Below are 17,490 nucleotides of genomic sequence, written 5' to 3'. Positions count from 1 at the left end.
GTGACCTTGCTATCCCAACCTCTTCTGACGAGGAGAAGCCTTTTGGTACAGAACATGATATCTTCATGATGAATTTGTTTTATTATTAAGAAATAAATGTGTCTTGCTTCTTGAAATCTCTCTGGCTTCAGCAATTTATAGTCATTTCCACTGCAGACCATTTAAGAATATATTTCAAAGACAGACTAACAAAGTTCAAGTACAAGTTATTTTTTTTTTTAATATTGGAGCTTCTAATTGGGTGAGTATGTATTAGAAACTATCAACACAAATAATATAGAGCCAAAAAAGGAACTTAGGTTAGAGATGTTGGTCGACTACCATATTGCATATAACTATGTTTTGCAGACTGATCTTCTGATAAAACTTGAAACTCCTTGGTTTATTTGCGATATTTGTTTTTCTTATAAGTTTTCTTCCAACCTGCTTAATCTAATTTTAACACTGTGATTTTGTACATTTCCAATAAAGCAGTAAAGTTTTGTCAACACTGCACTAGAATTATCCCAAGTACAATACCTGGGTCATTTTATCTCTGATTTAATTTTCATATTTCCTTAGAAGAACAGAATAAGCTTGATTTTTGAAGACCCTAATGAGGACATGATTGGGCAAAATAATTAACATTGCACGTGAGCCATAGAACTGAAGCTTTACTATTCATTTCGTTTGCTTGTTTCATTTCTATATTGGTTTTTTTCTCATGCCAAATGTGTATTTTTCTTAAAGGCTTATGAAAATTTTGGTGAAAAAATGTTGCTGCTTCAGTGCAGACATGGAACCTCTTTTCCTAAGTTAGATAACTTGGTGAGTATTATCATTTATTTTCCTTATACACACAGGTTTCATATCAAACTAAATTTTGTCAGAAATATACTTGAGGGGATAAAACACTTTAGATATGTCAGAAGAAACAAAGGATTTTTGAGTTGACAGGTGGGATGGAAGAAGTAAGAGCTTATGCAATAATTGTATTCCATAGCAATAATTATGAGTATTATTTTCAGCTCGAAAAATAACTCATCATAGATTTTCACCTAATCATAAACTTTCTAGAAATGGAAGTAATCTTAAAAGTCATCCAACATAATATATTATTTTTGCAAAAGAGAAAATGAGTGGCATTTTATATTTATAAAATATAAGACCACATCTTCCTACATGAGTGTATAACATAAAAAAATCTAAGTAACAGCTACTACTGAGATTAAATGGATGACTAAGCAAGCGAGAAATTAAACATCCAAAAGTTCCCCAAATCTTAGGCCATAATCTTGGAAAGTATATTTATGGGGGGAAAGCATTCACCAATATTCTCTTTATTAGCTTCCTGTTCTAAACACACTAGTTTCAGTTGTAATTTTTAATTCTTCACAATGTTATGATTCTGAAAACCTTTAATTAAGAGAAAATATATTTACATATTACTGCTTCCTTTGTTTCATTACACTCTCCCAACTTCTCTGATATATAAAAAGGAATTGATTACACTTAAAATTTAGGAAAATGTTAAAATGTCCTTTAATTATATTTCTGTGAAGCTAGCAGAAGGCTGAGTATTGGCTCAAATCACTACTAGATGCCTAGATAAAAGCAGGAACAAAAGGAATAAAAATGGTGTCCCTATGCTGGTAACTATGCTAGGAATTGTGTTGTATCTGCTATACCATGAAAATAAGTCATTCTGACTAAATCCTTTATTTTCCTCAATTGTATATGCAAATAGAACAGTTTTCTTAAGGAATTAGCTAAGGAAATGCTTCAGAATAAATCTTGTTCAAATATGTAAATACAAGTTCTAATTATACAAGACTTTCATAATTAGCTAAAGCAGGATAAATGAAAACAATCTCAAAGCATCATATATGTCTTCAGTTTCAATGTTTTCCTCCATATGTTTAATCAAAGTATCTAACAGAGATGAATTTATGGTTTTTGCCTATGTTTTTCTATTTATCTGACCAGCCCTTGAGCAGAAATGACTTTTTAAAGATAAGATAATATAATAATGAAGAAAATGATAGGATTCTGGGATATTCCAGTTTTTTTAATTAGCCCCCATATAATGGAATGTTGTCTATATCACATTAGAAAGTAGTTTAAAATACTGATTTTGGAGTATGCCCTGATTGAAACTGAGATATTCTGAACAATTAATATAGTCAGAAATTACTATGCCTTTTTAAACCAGCCTAGCAACTAGATGTTCAAAATCAGCATTATTCATATTTTTCAGGAAAACTCCTAATTTCTCATTTCTACATTTCAGTACTATAAACCATCTTCTAACTTCTCAAGCATCAATTCTCTCTCTCTCTCTCTCTCTCTCTCTCTCTCTCTCTCTCTCTCTCTCTCTCTCTCTCTATCTCTCTCTCTCTCTCTCTTTCTCTCCCCCTCTATCACTCCCTCTCTCCCACACTTCCTCCCTCTCATCTTTCCTTTATACTGTGATCCTTTGGGCAGCTTAGAACATTACCAGGTAATAACTAACAGTTTTTTAATGTAAAGTTAAAATGGCAGCAGAGGCCCCTCTCACTATCTGCCTCTGCACTCCTCTTGACAGACAGGTGGGCTAGTGCCTAAATAAGTGCAGAGTACCCCAAGCTTAAGTATTTCATAGTCCAAAAATAAAATCCAAATTTTTATTTCAGGTACCAAATGGAAAAATGAGGATTCTCCTGGTCTTTCTAGGTCTGCTTGGTAATTCTATTGCTATGCCAGTGAGTATATTTTTAAAATTTAGGACTTTTTTGTGTGCTCTTTGTTACATAGCTTGAAGAAAATTATTGGGCTTATTTCAACTGACATTCTGAATTTGTCATTGGTATCTTTCACTTTCAGATGCACATGCCCCGGATGCCTGGGTTTAGCAGTAAAAGTGAGGAGGTATGTATGTTCAGTGTCTGATGAGAAGTTTTCCAGAGCCCTGTCCTGAGAGTTCATTTAAAAAGGAAAATATTGGAAAACTTTCTGGTATAAAAATGTCTTAAGAAAGAGGTAGAGGGAGTGAGATTTGAAAGACTTAAACTCTCACATTAAGGCAAAGTAGTCATCTCCTCAGCACCATCCTACCTATGTATTTCAATATTTCTTCTCAAAATAAATGTGAATTTGTATTACATTTTATAGCTTTTTTGCTAAGTTTTCAAGCCAGCAAAGGTAGCCATTTATACCAAGGGCTGTTAGACATTTAAGTATATAAATAACTTTCACATGACATTTTTCCAGGATCATTAGCCAAACTCATTACTCATCAGAAAAAAGAATCATCTTTCTATAGAATTAACACACTCTCAGACCCTGAATTCCAAAAAAAAAGTAGAAGTGAACATTTAATAGCTTCAAAGTAGTCAAGATTTTTATTCTCTATTATTCTTCTCAAAATAAAATTCTGAGTAAAAAATTAAAATGCCATGGAAGTTTTTATTGCATTTAACTTTTTTTAATAACCAGTAAAATATATTATGACTCTTGTACCTTAAAAATCAGAAATACAACTTATTTACTATGATTTGTGGATTGATTGAATGACAATGTTTCACTTGTGCCACATTAATGGATTCCTTTGGTCACAGATGATGCGGTATGGTCAATTCAACTTCATGAACTCCCCACATGTAAGTTATATTGTTGTTTCAAATAAATAAAACTCATTTTTAATTACAAGGGCTCTTTAAATCCAAAATAAATGTCTTCTGAGAAAAGATCACACAAGATATATTCACAAATAATGAGAACAAAAAATAGCATAGTAAATATTCAGTGGAGGTGGTGTAAATTTCATTTGGATTCTTTTAAAAGATAATGCCAAAATTATGAAATAAATTATCATTCTATTTAAATAAATTTAATTATACTTATCACTGTGTGGTAATTCTTAGAACTGACTAATAATTAAGCAAGCATCTGTTGAGTCTTCTGGCATGATTTTTCAGACAAAATTGTGTGTTAGTACAATATCATTTGTCACTTTTGACTTGTGGCATGATTATAAAAACCATTTTGGAGGAAAATCAAGGACTTCGTCTGCTTTTCCTTAATCTTTTTAACCTAAGAAGTTACATGCATACTAGAGGCCTGGTGCATGAAGTTCATGCACTTGGAGTGAGGGGGTCCCTCAGCCCAGATTTCAAGAGGGCGCAGGACAAGCCAAGGAATCCCACTGGTGCACGATTGGGGCTAGTGAGGGATATGCGAAGTTGGCCAGGGCATGTCCATCCCATCTTACTCAGTCTAGATCACCTGGACCCATCTTACTTAGTCCAGATCAGCTGGACCTATTGGTCAGAGCATCTGCCCCCTGGTGGTCAGTGCACATCATAGCATATTACACTTTGGTTGAATGGCCGACTGGATGACCAGACACTTAGCATATTAGGCTTTTATTACATAAAATATGCATAACCCATGACAGACAATAATGTGAAGGTCTGGGGTGTGGGAGATGTGTTCAGGGTAGAGGGGGTCAATGGGAGAAAAGGGGGGATACTGTAATGCTTTCAGCAATAAAGATACTTTAAAAAAAAAAAAAAAAAAAAAACAAGCCATTCTCTTTTAAAGCCCCTCACCTAAAATTATCATCATTGTCCATTTTCTCACTTTTGACTATTGATTGACCTAATTCTTTTTAAACTGTCATTCTCAGTTTTAGTGACTTTGCCTATAATTTGATGTGTTCACCAACTTAATTGTCATAAAATACTACATCTTAATGCAAGAGTTGAAATTTTATCTTCCATCAGTTTACATGGCATTTGCATATGTGTGTGTACATCATCCAATAGACAGCAAGAGACTACTTAATGAAGACTGGAGATAGAAACTGGTGTGAAAACAGAGAAGGAGCATTTGAATGGGAACTGATGTTGTAAGAGGTCAATCTCTAGATTAGCATTTTCAGATTATTGCTCCTCTTGCTTTCCCATCAACTTTGAAATTGTGGAAATTCTGATAATGAAAATGGAATTAATGAGGATTCACCTGCAATCAAGAGGCACAGGCACCATTAGGGTGTTTACACAAATTCTCTCTCTCTCTCTCTCTCTCTCTCTCTCTCCCTCTCTCTCTCTTTCTCCCTCTCTCTCTCTCTCATCATTTGTTTTTTTAACACTCTCACTTTATTCCTTTTGCTTTTCCTCCTCCTCTTCCAGCCTCTAACAAGTCACAGGGGTTTTGAATTTAACATCAACTCCTCTATAACCTGACTTACACAATTCTTAACTGTAGAAGCTTTATTCTTCAACTGAATTTTCTTGCCCAATTTGTCCTTCGCTTTGTTTGTTTGTTTGGTTGGTTGGTTTTCTAGAAGACTGATGAAATTCATTTCTGTGAGATAACATGTAAGGGAATGCTATCTAAAGATCTTGACGCTTCCATTGTTAAGTTCCATGGGATTTTTAAGATTCCTGGCTGATTATGGAGACTGACACAAGAGGGTGGGGAGAGCCGGAATCTCAACCCTCGTGTGACCTTACTGTTGTTTGCTACCCTTTCAGATGACACAGTTGGGCCCCTCATATGGGTATGGTATGCAACCCCCTCAGCTCTTCCCACAGTACCAGATGCCCATGTGGCCGCAGCCACCACCCAACACTGGGCGCCCAAAGAAACCCTCATCTCCTTCAGCACCCAAACGCCAGGGCAAGACGGACCTAGCCCCAGAGACCCCGAAGCCCAACCCGCCTCAACCGAAAAAGCCACCACCAAAGCGACCTTTGAAGCAGCCAACGCCTGCCCCAACTCCGCCCGAAGAGGAAGCCCGGCCACCTCAGGTGAGGCTCGCCCAGCAAAATTTCAACCCAAGTCATATGGCCTCAAAGGGATTCGGAGGGCCTTGCTGCCCACACATACACACTTCCTTCGTGCTGCTGCTCAGCACAGGGACTGCTGTGAGCAAAAGAGAATCTTTAGTTTTGACATTTTCTTCCAAGGTGATTCAGTCACCTCCTATTCAAAGCTGCCTGGTGAGTCCATTTCAGTTCTTGTCTGAGTTAAAATTACTCAAAAATTCACCTTAAAGAAGGCCCTTTAAAATACAGAGGTAGGAGAGTCTAGTAATCTGAGCTCTAATGGAAGGGTCCAGACACAGCGATCTGAGTTCTACCTTCAGTAGTACAACCGGAGGGTAGTAGTATGAGCAAGTCACTACACCTTCTTAGACTCCAGGTTCCCCATAAATGAACAAAAAGATCTTTAAGCCCCTTGCAAGCTCTACATTTTGATTACCTAAAATGTTGTCCTGAGAGGCAGTACTGCTTTAGTACTTCAGGATGGTCCTGTCTTAAAGCACGAGAACTGATAAATGGTTTCTCAAGATCTCATCTCATGTGGAGCTTTTAAACGACTGTCTTCTAGAAGGTTAGCATTTATCATTAGACACTATTATAGATGCAGAGAAAACAAAATTAAATGAAAAGACTCTCTTGGTTCCAATCATTTACCAGCTATGAGATTTGGGACAAGTGCCTAACTTCTCTGGACCTCAGAGTCTTAAATGAAATGGGAATAATAATAGCACATATTTTCTTTGGATATGTGAGGATTAAGTAAGCTTACCAATATAAAATACTCAACACAATACCTAGGACATGTGTTCAATAATACTAATACTAATTATTGTTGTTATTATCATCTCTGCCCTACAATTAAAAAGCACAGTTTAGTGCAAAGGGAGATGTAGACTCCCAAGTTTCAAATAATTGTATTTACCAGTTTTGTTTTATTTTTCATATATTCTCACTTCCACATCATGACAATTCTTTCTTTCTTTCAAGGCATTCCCACCATTCGGCAATGGGATGTTTCCCTATCAACAGCCACCGTGGCATGTGAGTTTTTTCTTCTTAGTATTAGAAGTGAAAAGTAATATTAGCATGTTGTATCTCAAACTAATATAAGTTTGTACACTCTAAAGAGAATGCTATGTGCCAATCCTAGAGCGCATGGGACAAAATCATTACATCAGTGATGATGTAGAACAAAAGAATTTTTAAGTGAACTTTTTACTCAAATTGGTGGCATGAACACAGCCTAAATCATCAAACAACTGCTAATAACTTAGTTAACGAGTTAATTTTAAAAAGTTGTACTACTTCATTACCATTTTCTGCTTCTCAAAAGATTTGACAACACAAAGATTATCCTCATTTAATGTAATGGGGAAATTTGAACAAAATGGAATTTGTAAATCACAAGATAAGCTATGATTAGACAAAAATTTTTCCATTGTTGTATCTAATTTCTAGCCACAGCTATTTTATTATTTTAAAAAACATACAAAATAATATTTACAAGAATCCTTTAGGTTTAAAGTCACTAAAGTAAAATATAATATTGAAATTGCATCACAGGCATTAAAAATGCGAATTGCAAAATAAACTATTTAAACTAAAGAAATAGTAAAGACCAGTTGCTGTTAAAGTAACATAAATGAATAAATATTTTATTACTCCATTCATTGGTTTTTCTTATTTATTATACTTTTAGCCAAGAAGGTTTCTTGTTAACAAGGAACAATTCATTTATATAAGAGTGCCTTACTTTTTTTCTTAAAAAAGTTACTTCCGCTTACACTGGGCATATTGAAGTAAGGAAACTAAGGCAGTACCGGATGAATAGTTAAAAAGCAGATGAGCATGAGTCTCATGCTGAAGTAGCTATTAAACACATGTATACAAAATTCTGGAAGATCTGTGGAAGGTGAACTGCTTTTCTAATCCTCCTCTGAGTAGAAACCCAGCCCTCAAATTTGAGTAGAAAAATAAACCTTGGTCAAATAAAAACATTATAGTAATAATGCAGAAAGGATTCAATTTGTCACCCTAAATGTGAAGTAGATGATCTAAAAATAGCATCATTATTTAATCTTCATCATTGCATGTTCTAATATGGATGTTTGGACCCTAATGGAACTCATCCCACTTTCTCCCTCTCCTTCACCCTTCCCATCTGTGTGTGTGAGTGTGTGTGTGTGTGTGTGTGTGTGTGTGTGTGTTGAGGTGATGGGGCCAGGTGAATGCTAGGATATGATATTTTCAGTAGGATGAATAGGATCCTTCTGAAGCAATTGTATTTACCAGTATTCACTGTCAGATTATAATTATAGTTGTAAGTATTAATAGCTGGATTGTGAGAACTAATGACTCAGATGCTAAAAGCTAACAGTGCTGACACCAATCACTGATAGGAACTATTTTAAGACAGTTAAACAGTCTAACAAACAAATAGCAGCATAGGAAGTGGTTTTCTCTTGTGTTCATTGTGTTTTTCACCTTTCAGAGGGTACCGCCAGGTTATGGACGTCCACCAGTCAGCAATGAAGAAGGGGGGGTAAGTACAAGTAAAGCTATATTCCCCATTAGCAATTACAACCTTTCAGTCTCTGCTTTATTTATCCCTACCTAATAAGAAAACTAAAATCCAACACATGAACCTATAGCTCTAGTGCCCATGATATAAGGGAGAAAAAGTGAAATAAATCAAGCCAGTAAAAATACAATAAATGTGATACATAATTTCTCTTCTACATGTATTGGAATCTTCCTCCTTCCCTCCCTCCCTCTCTCTTACTTTCCCGCTCTGTCAAAGAAGGCTAACCTAATAACCTACTCTCCAGTGATGGAGCAACTAGAAAACAGAGAAGGAAGTAAAAGCATCTTAGAATGTTATCTCCACAAGAGAAGTCATCATATAACTCCCTCATTGTACAAATATATCAAAGCCCAGCAAAGATAAATTGCTAATTAATTTCACCTACTGAGTTAGTGGATAAACTGGACCCAGAACCCAAGTCTTCTGACACAAGTTCAAAAAACTTTTTTTGACACCACACTAGGAGAAGAGCCAAATGCATGTCATAGAGCAGTGGTTCTCAACCTGTAATTTTGCTACTATTATGAATTGTAATGTAAATATCTGTGTTTTCCCATGGTCTTAGGTGACCCACAGGTTGAGAACCGCTGCTGTGTAGAGCCTAAGGCCATCAGAAAACACAAATATTTACATTACAATTCATTAACAGTAGCAAAATTACAGTTATGAAGTAGCAACTAAAACAATTTTATGATTGGGGGGTCACTACAACATGAGGAACTGTATTAAAAGGTAGCTGCATTAGAAAGGTTGAGAACCACTGTCACAGAGGGATAGGCTGTTAATATATTCCAGCACAGTGTCATCAAAAAATCCTTGCCGTGATGGTGGCACAGCTTGCCACCTCTTTTTTTCCTAGATATATGCAATGTCCTCAGTGAAATGCAGAAACCTGATAGATCTGGGAAGTGGAGAGTTAAAATAATGACATTAAAATTTTTATGTTAGCCCTGGTTGAATTGGCTCAGTTGATTGAGCATTATCCTATGCACCAAAAAAAATTCTGAGCACCATCATAGTGGGAAGCAGAGAGTAATTATCAATGTCTATCTTCTTCCCTACAGAATCCTTACTTTGGATATTTTGGATATCAGGGATTTGGGGGTCGTCCTCCCTATTATTCAGAGGAAATGTTTGAACAAGATTTTGAAAAACCCAAAGAAAAAGACCCTCCTAAAACGGAAAGTCCAGCCACTGAACCCTCATCTAATTCAACAGTTCCTGAGACTAATTCTACCCAACCAAATGCACCCAATCCCGGGGGGCGTCCGGGTGGTAATGACACCAGCCCAACAGGAAACAGTGGCCAAGGGCCCAACACTGGGAACAACCCTACAGCTCAAAATGGGGTCAACCCATCCCCTGCAGTTAACGTTTCAGGCCATGGGCCACCAAGAAGTCATATCCCATGGGGCTCAGGTCAGCCAAATATTCGTGAAAATTACCCAAATTCTAACTTTCCAAGTTTTCCTGCAGGAAGACAATGGCGTCCCACTGGTACCGCCATGGGACCCAGACAGAATGGGCCTTTTTACCGAAACCCAGTCCAAAGGGGTCCTCGGTGGAACTCCTATGCTTTGGGAGGCAAGCAAGCTGTTCATCCAGGAAATCCAATTTATCGCAGACCTTATGCTTCCACTGCAAGAGGCAATTCTCCCAATCCAGCAAATTTCAGAAGAAAACCTCAGGTGCCAAATAAACAGCCTATGGGAACCAATGTTGCCCCTTTGGGTCCCAAACATGGTACTGTTGGTCGCAATGAAAAAATTCAAAACCCAAGAGAAAAGCCATTAGGTCAAAAAGAAAGAGTAGTCATTCCTACAAGAGATCCAACTGGCCCTTGGAGAAACTCTCAAGATAATGGAGCTAATAAATCAAACTATAAACTGCCTCCACCCGAGGGTAACGTGCTACCCCCAAATTTTAATTCTATTGATCAACGTGAAAACTCTTATTACCCAAGAGGAGATTCCAGAAAAGCCCCAAATGCTGATGGACAAACCCAAAGCCAGAATTTGCCCAAAGGGATTATTTTAGAGCCAAGAAGGATCCCGTATGAATCAGAAACTAATCAACCAGAATTAAAGCACAGTATCTATCAGCCTGCATACCCTGAGGACATCCCTTCCCCTGCAGGAGAACGTTTTCCTGCTGGAAGAAATACTTGGAACCACCAAGACATCTCTCCACCTTTTAAGGAAGATCCCAGCAGGCAGGAAGAACACTTACCGCATCCTTCCCATGGCTCTAGGGCAGATGTGTATTACCCTGACTATAACCCCTACGACCCCAGGGAAAACTCACCATACATTAGAAGCAATACATGGGATGAGAGAGATGATTCTCCCAATAATGTGGGACAACCGGAAGAGCCGCTGTACCCAGTGAATACTCCAGACCCAAAAGAGACAGTACCTTATAATGAAGAGGACCCAATTGACCCAACTGGAGATGAACCTTTCCCAGGACAAAGTAGGTGGGGTGCGGAGGAGTCGCGCTTTAGAGAAGGCGCCACGGTTAGGCACTACAAAGATGAACAGTATACCTCAAACCGACCAAAGGAGTACCTTCCCTATTCCTTAGATAATCCGTCGAAACCCAGGGAGGATTTTCCTTATGGTGAATTTTACCCCTGGAACGCAGATGAGAATTTCCCATCATATAATGCAATTCCCACGGTACCACCACCTGTGGAGAACAGGGGCTATTATGCCAACAGGCCTGTGGGACAAGAAGAAAGCTCTCTGTTTCCTTCTTGGAACTCCTGGGACCAGAGGATAGAAACCCAAGGGCAGAAAGAAAGACCATACTTTAACAGAAATTTCTGGGATCGGCCAACCAATTTACATAAAGCCCCTGTTAGTCCACCACACCAGAAAGAGAACCCACACTATTCCAGTAACTCCCCAGCTGGGCTTCAGAAAAATCCAATATGGCGTGAAGGTGAGAATTTGAATTATGGAATGCAGAATACTAGGTTAAATTCACCAGACAACGAACATTTGGCTTTCCGCGACTTAATTCCTCCAAGTTATTCAGCAGGTCAAAAAGAAGCACATTTATTTCACCAAAACCAAAGAAGCCCTTGCTGTGCTGGTGGCTCTGTTGGACACAAGGACAATCCACTTGCTCTACAAGACTACAATCCATCCTTTGGTCTTGCACCAGGGGAGAACCAAGACACCAGTTCCCTGTATACAAAAGATAGCCATACTAAGCAAGCAAAACAAACCATCTCCCCGACAAGCAGCCTACCTGGCCAAAGAAACAGCTCAGAGAAAAGACAGCCTGGAGAAAGTCAAAACCCAAGTCCTTTTAGAGATGATGTGTCCACTTTGAGGAGGAACACACCGTGTTCAATAAAGAATCAAAGGGGAATTATGCCCTTTTCTGAAGCCAGTTCCCTTCCATCAAAGAATATACCTTGTCTCAAAAATGACTTTGAAGGAGATGAAAACAATGCTTTGGAACCAATAATTGAAGGCAACCAGCTTAATGAAAGGACTGTTGACCTTACTCCAGAGCAGCTTGTTATCAGCACACCTGATGAAGGCCCCAAGCCAGAAGAAATCCAAAGTGAAGTGCAAGGAAATGAGGGCGAAAGGCAACAACAAAGACCATCTAGCATTCTACAGTTACCGTGCTTTGGCTCCAAATTAGCAAAGTATCACTCCTCCAGCCCTGGAACTCCATCTAGCATGGGAAGGGAAAGCCCATTCAACGGGGATTCAATAATGCCTACTGAAATTCCTGACTCATTGGCTGGGTTAGCTACTGGGACCCAGTTTCAGAGTATAATGGTAGACCCCTATAATGTAGATGAACACATTTCATTTGATTCTCTTCAAATAGGGACCAATCCACAAGACTGCTTACTACTTCAGGCCTAGAAATTATATCAACTGAGCATTCTTTGGAGAAGAAAAATACCTGAAAATTTTACAGGTGGTTTTACAGTGGTTCTCAAAGTTTTCCCCTGAATATTTGATTAAATATCTGACCTGCTTGGTGATCCTTATGTTTTCCCCCATTCCAACAATAGGAGTGGTGACCCACGTGGTGCTGATAAGGTTGGGTCTCTTGAAGTCACTACATCCAGTGCTACCACTATTAGTGCAGACCTTAAAAAACAAGCAAACAAAAGGCAGGAAGACTATGATCACCACTACCTTGAAACTTGGAAGCCACTTGTCTGGATTCATTTCCCTTTGCTTGCTGAGTCTTCTTTTTTCTCTCAAAGTCCCATACTTGCAAAATGCTCTGGTTTTGCAAAACAGAAAAGCAGATGAACTTTCCATTTTGTGTATGGAGATCTGTGTCAGTATAATCCTGATGATTGTACTTTTTTTTTGGTCTTTGTCCATTTTTGTTTTCTTTTTTTTCCCCCTAGGAAATGTTCTCTTGACACTTTTTTCTTTCACTACCTCTTTTTTCTCTATCTTTATTACTTACTCTCTTATCTTTCTTCTTTTAATTCTCTCTCAACCATTCCATATTTAGCTTTCTATTTCTTTCCTTTCCACCTTTCTATCACTTCTTACATAGTAAGCTATCTTTAACCATCACTAGTCTTTACATCTACCTTCTTCATTTTTGTCTCCCTCTCTTTCCCCCTTTTTTCTGTCTCCTAATACGTCACTTGTCAACCAGTCCCTTTCTTCTCTGACTCCTTTCTTCCCTTCAATTTATCGTTCTTTTTACTGTGCCATTTTCTTATCTTAAGACTACTCTCTAAACTCTATCCTACTTTTTTTTCTTGGCCTAGCCTAAACATGTTTGTAGAATATATTTCATAAATAGTAGATACTGACACCTACTTTCATTTTTTATATTCTTAGGGTCTTTCCAGGTAAACACAGCTCAGTCAAGGGAACACATTCAAGGAGAAGTATGGGGGAGGAACAGGCTTGTTACCCAGAACAAGCAGCAGGGGGATAAGGCTTAGGGAAGTAGGTAGGGACAGACTGCCACTCTGTGACTGAACACTTAGACAAAGAAGACTAGGACTTGATATATCCCATCACCAACTCATCATCTGGGAAACACTGCCCTAAATCAAATAAAGGAAACACTCAACAGTGTTCTTTAATAGTACAGTATAAGTGGTTCTAGCCATGTGTGCTACTGGAAACATAAAGACCTTTGTTGTTGTTGTTAATCCTCACATGAGGATATTTTTTCCATTGTTTTCAGAGAGTGGAAAAGAAAAAGAGAGAGAGGGAGAGAGGAGAGAGACAGAGAGAGGCAGGGGATGGGAGGAAGAGAGAGAGAGAGAGAGAGAGAGAGAGAGAGAGAGAGAGAGAGAGAGAGAGAGAGAGAAAGAGAGAGAGAAGAAAGGTCAATGTGAGAAAGGCCCTTGCTGTGCTGGTGGCTGTGTTGGACTATTGATGATTAACACATCAATTTGTTGCCTCCCACATGCACACTGACTAGGGCCAGGGATCAAATCTGCAACCCAAATGTGTGCCCTTGACCAGGAATCAAACCCATAGCCCTTCAGTGTGTGGGTTGATGCTCTAACTGCTGAGAACTATGGGCCAGGGCAACATAAAGATTTTTATTCTTCATATCCTACTAAAATTATTTGCAGTCACACTTTCTTCATATCTTGATTAAATAGTGTAAATTATTTTGTAAAGTAGACATTTTTACATTGCCTTGCTTAGAATACATCTAGATATTTTGTTTTTATTAATGGCATTTGGCCCACCATCTATATATTCTTTCCTAGAGAAAAAGAATTATTAGAATTACCTAGAAAGTTACCTTCTAACTCTAAGGAATTCTTAGGAGAAATTTCCTGGGAAAGATTTCTTTTAATTTTTTTTTCTTCTTCTTGGGTCATACTCCTTTTTTTGTTTTTAATTCTTTATTATTGAAAGTATTACATATGTTTCCTTTATTCCTCCGTTGACCTCTCCCAACCCGCTCCTGCCCCCCAACACAGGCCCTCACCCCACTGTCTGTGTCCATTGGTTATGCTTATATACATGCATACACGTCTTTTGTTTGATCTCATACTGCCCCTCTCTCACCCTCCCTTGCCCTCCTTCTGAGGTCTGACCATCAGGATAGATTTCATGAGACCTCCAAAATTTGAGAAAATAGAGTGTTGAAAACTTCCTGAGGAAACGAATCTTATCCTTTGAGTCTTCTAACGTTCCTGGCTCAGTGTCTTTGGCACATAGTAGATACCTATTAAAGCTCCCATGAAAATACCACAGTGTGCTTTTCCTGCGGGTTAAACCATTGGGGAGGCTGAATGAGCCACCACACTCTGTAGTTTAATGTACTCAGCGACATTTGCATTATAGAATCTCAGGGTAAGAGGGATCTTAGAGGTAGACTGTCTAGGCCATTTACTAGTTGCTTAAATCCACCCCCATCGCCAGTTTTATATTTGAATCACTCATTGCAAAATCATTAACTTATTCTAAATAAACTGTCTCTTAAGAATTAACCTCATCAAAATAAAATTACATTTTATGTTTCACTACTTTTTTCAAATGGTTTTTTAATCTAGATACGCATGTCTTTCATTGTAAAATACTCTTTCACTTCACTATTTCATCAAAACGTGTGGATCATACACTTGTTTTGGCAGATATGCTGATAATCTTCATCTATGAGTTACTGAAACTTAATTTATCATCTGAGACCTCTGTAATGTAAACAATGGGGATAATAACATCTATTAAATTTGAGACTATAGTGAGAAAATAAAAAGGGGAAATGTCCCTGTAGAAAATGACTCTTTGTCAGCACAGATATCCTTTTGCAAACCTGGATACCAGGCCTGAATTCCTTGCAGTAAAGGAATTATTCTGTGTGCTCTTGTTAAGTTATTGATAAAGCTTTTAAACTCAGCTCTAAAGTTAAGGTGCATGCAGTGGATGGCAGGCTCCGAGGGGACCCCCTCCTGTCTCTAGCACTCCCAACCCACCGCTATTTCCCCATTTCTATGGCAAGTTCCTACGTCTTGTGGCCATCACTTGCTGATTTTTTAAATGGCTGGATATATCCTAGCCATATATTTAGATGATAATGTAAATAAAAAAGAAAGACAATAACACCCAAGGATGGCAAATAGAAGATAATCCAGGAAAGCTAATATACCTGACTTATAAGTGTTTCTGATTCACAGCCAGAAATGGACTTCTTTAAAGGGAAGTTGACCATTGATGCAGTTGTCTGGGGAAAATCTTGAAATTTTCCAATTTAAGCAGAAAGTGAAGTAGAATAATAAGTGTAGGGTCCGCTGAAATCGGTTTGGCTCAGTGGATAGAGCGTCGGTCTGTAGACTGAAAGGTCCCAGGTTCGATCAGGTCAAGAGCATGTACCTTTGTTGGGGGCACATCCCCAAAAGGGGGTGTGCAAGAGGCAGCTGATCGATGTTTCTAACTCTCTATTCCTCTCTCTTCCTCTCTGTAAAAAATCAATAAAATATATTTTTTTAAATAAATAAATAAGTGTAGGGTCCAGCCACCTCTGAACACTTAGTCTAGCAGCCATCATCATGAAGGTTCTTCCTCTGGCTTTTTGAATGCCCTGAACATATTTTACTTTAATCATTCACATCAGAGTCTTAACGTAATACTCCTTCAAATGAAATTCACAAGACATGACCTTTTTCTACTTTTACTGCTTGCTTTGACATATCCCTCTCTGCTTAAGTAATGATCAGAAGGGCCCTAAAGAAGATTCACCTTGCCCTCAGGAAGCCAAACTTCATTTCTAAAAGTCAAAAAGGGAACCAGAAATGGTGGGTTCAAATCAACAATTGTGACCCTCCTTCACAAAACCTCAGAGGTTTCACTGTGACTCACACCAGCTGCCCCATTAAAACTCAGAAAGCTGATGGGAATAGGTAATCGCCATTTCATAACGAAATCAAAACTTTTGGTCTGGTCCACCCATTCTTCTTTGCCTCTCACCCTGAGTCCTGTAACATCAGCCACTAGACCTTCATCTCTCACTTTGAAATCATGGCCAATAAGATTTAGAAACAGGATTTAAACGGTAACAAACAAATTCCATTTGGCAGAGCAGAATTCTTGAAATGCAGGAGGAAGCTGAGTTGTAGTTTGACACATGTATGATTGTGAAATAGATGAAGCGGCTCTCAAAGCCCATCACTTCCCCAGTCACGGTACCCTGCACTCAGTGTCCATTTCATCTGCCTAAGGACCCAGCGCCCTCTTTTCTTTGCTTCAACTGAAAATGGACAGTCTTGGATTCAATTGCCACTTCTCCATACACTATCTGTAAAACCTATGAATATTACTTCATCTCTTTGCATCTCAGTTTCATCATTTGTAAAATGAAGATAGTACCTATTTCATAGGGCAGTTGAGGATTAAATGAAACATGATGAAAATGAATATGCATTGTACTTCACAAATCAACCACCAGGAGGAGACGGAAGCTTATAATTCTAATGGTTCTCACAGGATTCCAAGCAGCAGCTGGGAATTTTTTGAGAAATGTACTTGCTCCTGCTGTATCCCAGAACTACTTAATCATCATGGGGGTTGGGAAGGAGGGATCAGTTTCAATGAGTCCTCCAGGTGAGTCTCATGCATGCTAAAGACTGAGAAACAGTAATCCAATAAGGTCACATTGTTTCCTGATTTGTTGACTGGGTAGAGAGAAGAGCCAGAAGTCAATTAACACACTATGACAACTGCAATTTACAGAAGGTTGCTGAATGCTATACTAGCTGTAATAAGTGGTACACATAAATTATGGCATGTATCCTTATTTTTACAAGCTATGAGAGAGTTGTTTTTACTCCTATTTTTAATCAGATTGAATGAACTTGCCTTGGTGATTAGTAACCAAGTATAGAATCTGTATTCCACCAAGGCCATTCTACACAGCCACCCAAAGCCAAGACCTGGAAAGACCAGTAAAGGATAATTTTCCTATCCATAGTCTTAATGTGAATACTTGACTTGTGTCTACTGGTTTTCAAGGGCCTGGCATAAAGGAACATTACTCTTATTGTTAATTACTCTAATTTTCTCCGGCTGATGCTGATTGTGCTCACTTACTAGTGTGTAATATAATAGCTAAGCACTATGCAGAAGAAAAACATTCTCACCACTAACACCCACTGAT

General features: G+C 38.3%; 1 protein-coding gene across 1 annotated transcript; it reads left to right on the top strand.

The window, feature by feature from the left end:
• Positions 1 to 753: 753 nt before the first annotated feature.
• ENAM (enamelin) lies at positions 754 to 12,260 on the top strand (the record flags this gene model as incomplete). The annotated part of the gene is made up of 8 exons (XM_084877348.1): positions 754 to 807; positions 2,652 to 2,720; positions 2,842 to 2,886; positions 3,576 to 3,617; positions 5,496 to 5,771; positions 6,774 to 6,827; positions 8,278 to 8,328; positions 9,435 to 12,260. 8 exons carry the CDS (start codon positions 754 to 756, stop codon positions 12,258 to 12,260), a joined length of 3,417 nt encoding a protein of 1,138 aa, XP_084733474.1.
• Between the last annotated feature and the right edge of the window lie 5,230 nt (positions 12,261 to 17,490).

The sequence above is a fragment of the Pipistrellus hanaki genome (assembly GCF_964339955.1).
Source record: "Pipistrellus hanaki genome assembly, chromosome: 1".
In the NCBI taxonomy this organism is placed as follows: Eukaryota; Metazoa; Chordata; class Mammalia; order Chiroptera; family Vespertilionidae; genus Pipistrellus; species Pipistrellus hanaki.
The sequence above is the reverse complement of the archived record's forward strand: the minus strand, read 5'-3'. Positions and strand labels throughout refer to the sequence as shown.